Source organism: Elaeis guineensis, chromosome 14 (assembly GCF_000442705.2).
Source record: "Elaeis guineensis isolate ETL-2024a chromosome 14, EG11, whole genome shotgun sequence".
NCBI classification, from domain to species: domain Eukaryota; kingdom Viridiplantae; phylum Streptophyta; class Magnoliopsida; order Arecales; family Arecaceae; genus Elaeis; species Elaeis guineensis.
Window position 1 is genome coordinate 69,119,299 of NC_026006.2, and position 9,650 is coordinate 69,128,948.

Sequence of the window (9,650 nt, forward strand, 5' to 3'; positions counted from 1 at the left end):
GCAAAAAAAAAATGCAATGAGAAACAGTAAGGTTTATCCGTATACATATATGCAGATTATTTTAACGGACAGCATCGTAGTTACTTTCAGCGCCAGGGGTAGCTCTGTAATCACGCGTAGATAGCTGCAACGGATCGTTTAGACGGGTAGAGAAGCAAGCGACGGAGAGAAGCCGACTCTTTTCTTCGGAAGCAGCGGCGAAACTCCATCCAAAACCAAACCTCCTTCCTCTTCCACTCCTCCATCCGGAGAAGGAGAGACCATATATTTTCCCTCCAATTCGAAAACCCACCCTCCTCTAGTCTTTCTTCGTCGCAGTCCGATTTCTTTCACCCTCGCCTCTCCGTCAACTTCGAGGTCGGAATCGAAGGACCGCCGATTTCTAGGGTTTCGTACGAGAGAAGAGGAGAGTTGGGAGAGTCATCGATGGATTGGGGGAACGTGACGGCTGAGGATCTGATCGACGCCCTTCGGGAAGTGGACTGGTCTTCCCCTCCGCGTCCGGTCTCCGAATTCTTCTCCAGATTCACGGTCCCCAGATCCTACTCCAAATGGAACAGCCGATTAAAGTGCAATCTCTACTAGTATGATCGCACCCATCCTCATTGATTTCTTTTATTTTAGGACCAATCGAAACCCTAATTTGCGTTTTTAGACTTATTTGATTCTTGATCTACGTTTTCTTGATCGATCAGATAACGTGCTTGGAGTTGTATTTCTATCAGTGTCCTTCCTATGCAAGAAATTCTTGAATGAACGATTGCTTTTTTCGATGTTTAGAACCCTAAAAATATCTGGCGATTTAAGAACTTTAGCATGCATAATTAATCAGGTGAACCAAGACTTTATGTGAAATAGTTCCGAAACCATTCTTAATTTTAGTACATAAATTAACCGCATTGGATCTCTGGGAGGAATTATACTTTTTAGATATAAAGGCAAATCCTTTTCTTGCTTTTGAATTCACTTTGTTATCTTTTGAAAGATTACATTTTGATGTCCTTTTTTCACGTGAGTTGCAGTTACCGGACGAATTACTTCATCATGATCGTATTTATTCTTGGTAAGAAAATTATTGATGTAATGTTTGTTTGGTCTATATATGTCTGTGTTGTTTCCTGATGTTTTTGTTTTCCCCCCTATATTGTAGCGATTGGCTTTCTATTAAGGCCTCTTGCCATTCTGGCTACCATTTTGACAGGCCTGAGTATTGCATTCCTAAATGATAGGTAAGGTTTTCCAACCTTCATTATTTGGCATCCTTGATTAGCTGATATTGCCTTGCTATATGCTGATATAAAGCTAGTTATAGCTGCTAATTCGCTTCATTTAATTATATCTTATTTGGCATGCACGCTGTGTCTGTGTGTCGAATAAAGGAATATGCATTAATCATATGTAGGATCTACAATTCGTTACATCGCATGAATTGATGCTACTTTGGGATATGATGCCACACAACTGTTGACGCAACTGTAGTTGAATTGCATTCTTTAAATTCTTGGCATTTTGCTTGATTATAGACTTAGGATCTATTTGGATGTTTGGGACCTTATCCGGCCAAAAAATCTCCTATAAGACCAGGATTGTCAAGTAGGAATCCTAAAATTGAGGAAAAATTATAGACGATGCAGGTGAGTTGTTTGTGGGATCTCTAATCTGAAAACTCTTGGATTGGAAAAATCATTTGGAAGTTTATTCACAGCGCCCGGAAAATTTTGGAATTATGGACTCCACTGTCCTCTCACCCTCCACCCAAGTACGTTCAGCCTCTTCTTTTACCTTCTCATCTAATCTATTGCCTATGCTTCCCAGCAGATTGTATATCATGGATATTGCATTGGGCATCCAAATACAACCTTAAAATGTTCAGAAGATTATTTGCCTTTTGCATTCTTGAAGTCAACACAATGACATGCACAAAACCCTAACTAATCACTGCTGCTTTGGTAAGGATGATCAAGATCAGAGAGTTGTCACCATTGAAAAAAGGGCTGCCTCATATTACTAATTGATGGGCTGTAAAGTTTCCATGTCAAATTGAAAAGGTATTGAACTACTGAAAGCTCATAATTATGTTATCAGCTGAAGAAGTGGTAGGCCATTCTCCACTATTTTACTGCCTACATGGAAGGCTTCAGGATCAGAAGCATCATGAGATCTTCCTTTTATTGTTGTTTCAAATATTCCTAAAAAAGTATTCAGTGCTGATAGTTTCTTTATGACTTAGGTACTTATTAACTTAGTTGTATGTTTTCCCTCTTAGTTGCCCAACAACAAATAAGATTATGATAGTACCTTATTGTGGTTCCTATATGGAAGATAGATCTTTTAGTAGGCGTCCATGCTTCTATTTTTGACATTGTTGAGTTGCCAAAGTTTCCATTTATCTAGAGGGGAAAGAAATGATATTTCATTGGAACATGGATATGTTAGTAGGAAAGTGTAACATCTCTTCAATACATGATGCTAGGGAGGAGAGTACGTGACATTTTAGAAGGGATCAAGTAAATTGAAAAATAGCAAAATAGAGGGATGAGACTGTGTACTTGTTAAGATAAGACAAAATAATGATGACAAAGGTCCAAAGCATCAAATGCTAGTTGTAAACAATAAGTGACAGACCTTGTTTGGGTTAAGTTGGTATTGCATTGGAGCTTATTTTGTGTGATATAAATGGGGGTAGCCCCCAATGATTCAATCAGAACATAAACAGGACCATAACTGATAAAAACAGGTGCCTCTGGCATCTGTCTCAACCAAGGGGAAAACTCCAGGAGGGCAGTTCTGGTCCTGAGGCAACTGTTCTCAGGCCTTGCAGCACAGGTTTGCAGACAGACAGTACCTGGTTGTCCTCTATGATGATATGAGTGGCATGAATGTGATTGCAAACTCTGGAGCTTTGAAGACGCTGAGTAGCGGCAATATAGGGATGCATGGAATGACCATGACCATTTAACCAGTGAACAACTGTGCTTGAGTTGCCTTCTACCCAAAGATCAATTGCACCAAGGTGCTGGACAAGCTTAAAAATGTGTACCCACCATAAGTAGATATTGTATTTATAACTGAACATATTTCTTTAATTTGATTTGGATGTATTAAATATAGAAACCTAGGGCAGGAAGGTATATTTTTGGTGGCTGTAAGGCACATGATATTTAGCAATATTTGTGTTTCCTTTGCATAGAGATGGGCACTTAGTGATTATTTAAGGAGGAATCTATAGAAAGTTCAACACCTAGCTTAACTGAGATGGATACGTTATGCAAGACATAGTTAGAAAGTATTCTTAGGTAAATGGTAGAAGATCATGTAAGGTAAAGTTGAATAGGATGCAAGAGAGTACATGGAATAAAGGTTCATGAGCAAAGTGCAAGATGGTATACTTGAATGTGTACTGGTTGATGATTTAGCAATAACGTCCATGAGGGAGCCACCTACTCATCCATTAACTGGGATTAAGGAAAACAAATCAGAAGAACCTGTGATGAAATGGATATATTGAAGCAATCAATATGGAAATATTATTTTTAATATTGAAGCAATTGATATGGCGATGTTATTATTAATATGTAGGTATCAAAATGGTCATGTAGTGTAAAGGAATTTATGAGAAGGTTTAAGGGGGAAATTTTTCTAGATAGGACATATCATAATTGTCTTTACAGCAGCATGTCATCTTGTGGTAACAAATGTTTAGTTTAGAATAAATTTTAGCATTTAGGGGTCTATAATATAGATCAAGCTTGTCACAAATTGATCAAATTTTAGTGAGAAAAGACTGAAAAACTTGCCAGTATGAAATACTCAGATAAGTCTTCTTTTCACTGCATAACAGTCCACCCATGTCATGGAAGTACAGAGGTGTTTGTTAAGTACAGGTGCACATGTGCTTGTGTGTGTGCATGCACATGCGTGTGTGTGTGTGTGTGAGAGAGAGAGAGAGAGAGAGAGAGAGAGTGAGAGCATGAATAGTATAAAAGTGTAGAATGCATGAAGATGAGAAAAGCTGCTAAACATGGCTATTCATTTGGCTTATGGTGTATTACACAATAGATTAGACTTGATGAAAGGTGAGGAGAACAACAAATTTCTGGATATTGGGAAAGGGAGACCAAAATGTTGCTTATAATCAGGTTATCTACATGATAATACTGAAAAATATGGAATTGCTGGTAGACTAACTAATGACTTGTTATATTAGTAGTTATCAGGGCTCAACTATCGGAAGGTGTGAAGGCCACCCGTAAATTAGTAAATATGAAGGAGGGAGGAAGTAAAATCAAACTGCTATTATTAGAAAGTCAATTTTGTCGAAAGATGAGGAGGCTAACTGAAGGGGAACTGTCCATTCCTTGAAGTTGTTGAACAAGTAGTTTCATAGGGGAACAGATTTTGGAGGTTATTTACCTTCATGGTTAATTTGTTTGTTTCATTGGTAAATTAGGATAATATGAGCTAAGAAAAATTCTGATAAGATGTGGAATTTTTAATTTGCTTGGGCTAAATCAAACACCCATATACATATCAAGTATTAAGGATGAAATTAGATTATGATGTTAACTGATGTGTTTATTGCACTCTTTCAGATGGTTGTAGACTATAAGATGATGTACAACACTGTAGCATCCATGTGGAGAATTGGAAATATGCTGAAGTTGTGGGACAGTTGTGGATCAGTGGTTATTAAAAAGTGATAGTAGTCTTTGTGCACCGAAATTATTGTGAACATATTTCTCCTGTACTTATTGCAGATGGAAACATCTCTTACGACCGAGCGAAACTTTGATTACACCGTTGTTTAGCATTGTTAATTCATAAATTATGATCAATTTGCCTGTGCTACCCAATGTTTCTGATGCCTTTGGTCATTATTTTTGGTGTGACTTCATATTTAATCTGAATAATCTAATCAAGTATGCCTGCTGATGATGCAACTTTTACAGCTTTGCAGTTACTTTCAACGAGAAGGTAACAAGAACTGTCAGACAGTTTTCTCCACATTTAGCTGTAAAGTTGAGGCCACCTATAACGTGAGTGTGCTTACCTCTTTCTCACATAGTTTGCAATGACTAGTTAACTCTGGCAAATTTTACTGCTCACGTGATTGATGCTCAGGCCTGTTCTTCGTGGGCGGCCATCTGCAAAAAGAGCAATTCATATATGTGGACGACCTCGTTGGGTTTTTGTCTTGGTATTCTCAGCAGGTCAATATAAACTGTCAAAAGCTGTAGCTTTTATCACATTATAGTTCATGTTCCTCAGACTGACAAACTACATCATTATTAATGCTCTCTTATCTGCAGCCAGTTGCGTCCTCTGGTTAACCTCTTGTAGGCTTCTTACTGTTCTTTGGGCACTTCTCATTGGACTGCTTGGTATAAACAAAGCCCGGCTGATTTATAGTTATTATTATGACCTTTATTTGTGAATATTTTGATCCATTCTCATGGTCTTCATTACATTCCTGCAGCAACACTACTTCATGCAAGCTTTAGAACACCAAATCTGAAAGCACGTCTGAACACATTTCGTGAGGAGTTCCGAGCAGTGTGGCGCAATTATAGCGAGCTGTAATATTGTGGCCCTGCTGAGGTTATATGATGTGAGTAGCTTTGCAAATTTGGTTTCGGACTATTTATCTTCAAGCATGCTATGAACAGTGGATTATCTATTGATGCATCCAACATGTATAAACATCAATTTGGCTTTTAAGTATTTTGCTAGGCAAAGTCTCATCATTTCATGATTTTTTTAAACATTGCTTTTCATGGTCAGCTAATTGCCCGGTTTTGAAGGGTTGTTTAGATGCCTGGCTGTAGTATCAGTTGGATATTGTGTCTGTGGATGAGATATGCACTCAATGGATTTTTGCAGGGGGTAGATTTATTTATTTAGAGCTGGAATGTCCCACCACTTCAGTTAGAGTGGAATATTTAGTAGATTGATAAACTTGGGATTGCGGTTTAATGCCTTGTTGATCCACCAATTTCTCCCTACCTCAATCTTTTTTCATTTAGATATATTGGAAGTCTTTTGCCACTGATACAATAAGGGATATCATACTTGTGTGGTAGGCATGTGTTTTAGCCAGTTCTTTCCTAGAGCCAGTCATGGGGACGTCAACGGGGCATGGATTCGGTGCTGTTTGTGAAAAAACCAAAACCCTCTGAAACTGCCATTTAAAATAAAAAACCATAACCGCCACCAAAAAAATTGCAAAACTGAAACTGAAACCAAAAAACTGAAAACTATTAAACTTTTTTACTCATTTCAAAATTTTCACATATAAATAACTAAATTAAAGATATCATCCACAATTTTTATTATATACTTTATACCAAATCATCTAATAAGTATATCTGAAAATAATAACACAGCCATTCTCATGGAGTTAGTAATTTGGATTTATACTAAATGTAAAGGATATTAAGGGTATTAAATATCGGGTATATTCGGTTTCAGATTTGGTTTCAGGTTGGAGAATCACTAAAACCATAACTGAAACTGAAAACAAACAGTTTTTAATTTTTGAACCCACTGAAACCATTCCCATTTAATTTTGGTTAAAACTGCTCCATTCGGTTCAGGGACACAAAATATTCAGGTGTCCATCCTTAGCCACTCAACTGATATCACTGACATGCTGATTCATTGAATTTGGGATCTTACAAATATTTGAAATCTATTAGCCCCAACAATTGTATACATATAAAGTTATATCTCTGGAATTCTGCGATATAAAATTGCTCAAAAAGGCTGACAACTACTTGTATGTTTTATATGATGTGTGAGTTTTCAAGTTATTGCACAGACAAGAAGCATGTTTGGCAAGAACTGGTTATATCCTATGGAGATGTTTGAGTTTTGTATGAATGGGAAGATAATGGTACATATGTGATGGTTGATTAACAAAAGATGGACGAAGGCTTATAGAGAGTCTCATGCAAGAAAGGCGAACTGAGGACATGGTGGGCAGAGAGAAAAGTTATATATATAGAATAATCTGGCTGGGTGATGTAGGGTGTTGGACCAATGCAGCCTTGATGAAGTATTTTAGGGACACTAGGTGTAGTATTTTAGGGAGGTTTCAGCATTCTTGGGATGCTAGGTGTGGTATTCTGGAGATTGCATTAGTTGTCTCTATCTTGTTCCGTCATGATGCACACGTTGTGCAGCATTTCAGTCTTGTGATATTGCAGTTGCTATTGATATAAATGATAAAGTCCATGCATTGGCATTGTAGAATACCATATCAAAGTTCCTCTTCCAATATTCTTTAGAGAGATTGCAAGTGAGATGCTTCTCATGGTAAGCTACATGAAGAAGATTGCCTCTACAAAATCAGATAAGAATAAATGGCAAGGGTTGGTTGAATAAGAAATTTTAGCAGCTTGCCCAGGGATTATCAACCTGAACTGAGTAAAAGTTAGCTCTTTATAGACGCTATTATTGAGTTCATCTCATTGGATCTTTTTATTTAGTCTTTGTTCAAGTTAGTTTATGCTTGTTTTCTTCTGCTGAGCTCGTATATATAATGCTTGCATTTTGTTTTCTTTATTAATAAAATATCAAAAGAAGAACAAGCAAGCAGAAAAGGTGAGCTATTACATAGAGCTCACGCTCAGTCATTCTTGTGCATGCCTGCCGTAAGACATTTAATCTGAGAAATTTGATAAGCTCAAGTCTCCTGCCAAACGAATAAGGCAGTATTTTATGTAAATATTTGTCCTATTCAGTGTATTGATTTCCCATCACTCTCTTAGGGCTCAACTAAGTAGAGATGGAAGTTGTGTTACTGTCATTTCTGTAATGAGTAATCAGATGTAATAATCCGCATAGCTTGATATGCCTGCTAATGCTATGCTTCTTGGCAGGACATGGGCGCCATCACAATGTTGAAATTCATCAATTTCTGTGGACGGTTGATCTGCTGTTTTTATAATGGTGCAGGCCTGTTATGGAGCATATTATAGATCATTAATGGTTCTAATTTCTGCTGAACCTTTTCTGTGCCATTTATGAAGAAACTATGAATTGTAAGCAGTAAGCTTTAGTCTCTCAATAGCAATCACCTGTTGCTTTTGTAATATTTACTATTAGAAGGTTCTCTTATGCTGCTGAAATGATTCAAATCCATCAGATGATTTGAAAAAATGTCATGCAAGGTGTTTGCTCAGAATCTGTATTGTGTGGTATGTTTTCTTGTTTCAACTTTCAAGTATGTGCTATCTGGCTAGGATGGATGGATCCCTGGCATTACATCTTTAAGAACATTTGAGTGAGCAGCAAATACCGCTTTGTTCTCTGAACGTGATCTCCACAATGGAATCTAGACTGTTTTCAGCTGAATGATGTCTGAAACCGTGTACTGACTGTAATTATGTTATTATAAGTATTTATCTATAGTCAAATTCTCTGTTTCTTGCTATATCCTTTGGAAAGGTGTTGTGATGAGATTTTTGGTAAAAAGAAAACATTATACAGGGGCATATTTCCATGTTTATATTGGGTGGGTGAGTTAAGATAACTTGAACCAAGAGAAAGGTAGGGTTACTTGTGCACTTGATTTTATTTTTGTTTTATTTTATTTGGTCTGAATATCAACCCTACAAAAAAAAAAAAAAAAAAAAAAGGTGAGGAGGGTGAAAAATAAAATAAAATTCGATGATGGCGGAGGCATCTCCCTGGTTAGAATCTCATGGGGGCCGCGCCGCTCAAAGATGTCAGTCCACCGAACAATTCTTATATCAATTTTTTTTTTTTGGTAATATTCTAAACCCTTTTTGGACCAATGTCCTACAATCACAATCTAGGTATTGAAACCACCGAACCGTCCATCACTGCCACCGCCATGGAGGCAACCTTATTCTCAATCTGATTGCCTTCTTGGGGAATGTGAGAACACCTGCAACCACCAAGTTTGGCGTGCAGATATCTCATCTAGCATAGTCGTTGATGATGAGGCTTCGGACCTAATCGCCCTCTTGTCGGCGGGGAGGCGATCAGCTATTGGCAGTGGTGTGCACAAGAAAAGAACTATTTTCTATGTTTTGTGGTCGGTCGTTCAATATTTCCAAGGTTGGAAGCTTTTATGAACTGCCAAGAACGATCAAGATCAACCGTGCTTGTGGGGTAGAATTGCATCGCTTGCTTCTCCTAATGTCAGCTGATTGCATAGCATGCAACTTTCAGGTTTTCCGGTGTCCTGAGTTTTCTTAACAGTCCTTGCATATTTTGTGGCTCTGTCTTGTGCTGAATTCACCTTGCTTCCAACCTCTCTGTAGTCGATTTAGTAGGAGGCCTTGTTTTGTGCTGAGTTCTGCTAGCTCCAAACCTGTGGGCTGCTGTCTTACTGTTAACCGGCAGTTTTATGTGTGTTCTGTTCTGTGCCGGTTTGAGCCTTCATCCAGAACTACACAGTTTTCTGCAAAGCCATTGTTGTACTCCTGTTAGTATTCTCTCAATAAAAATGGGGAACCAGTCGCTTCTCCTTTTCTCAGCACAAAAAAAGAAATAAGGGAGGGGGGACGCCGTTTTGTCTACACTGCTCGAGCGCCTGAGATCCGGACTCCAAATTCGAGGCCTTCATCATTCTGATTTTGGAAAGACCTGCAAATCCCTCTGAGTCCATGGAGTCCCTAATT

General features: G+C 38.0%; 1 protein-coding gene across 1 annotated transcript; it reads left to right on the top strand.

The window, feature by feature from the left end:
• Positions 1 to 153: 153 nt before the first annotated feature.
• On the top strand, positions 154 to 8,434 carry LOC140853712 (PRA1 family protein A1-like). Its single transcript, XM_073248577.1, has 8 exons — positions 154 to 584; positions 1,023 to 1,063; positions 1,151 to 1,229; positions 4,950 to 5,036; positions 5,122 to 5,210; positions 5,310 to 5,381; positions 5,477 to 5,608; positions 7,881 to 8,434. Exons 1-7 carry the CDS (start codon positions 427 to 429, stop codon positions 5,578 to 5,580), a joined length of 630 nt encoding a protein of 209 aa, XP_073104678.1. The 5' UTR covers positions 154 to 426; the 3' UTR covers positions 5,581 to 5,608; positions 7,881 to 8,434.
• Positions 8,435 to 9,650: the final 1,216 nt, after the last annotated feature.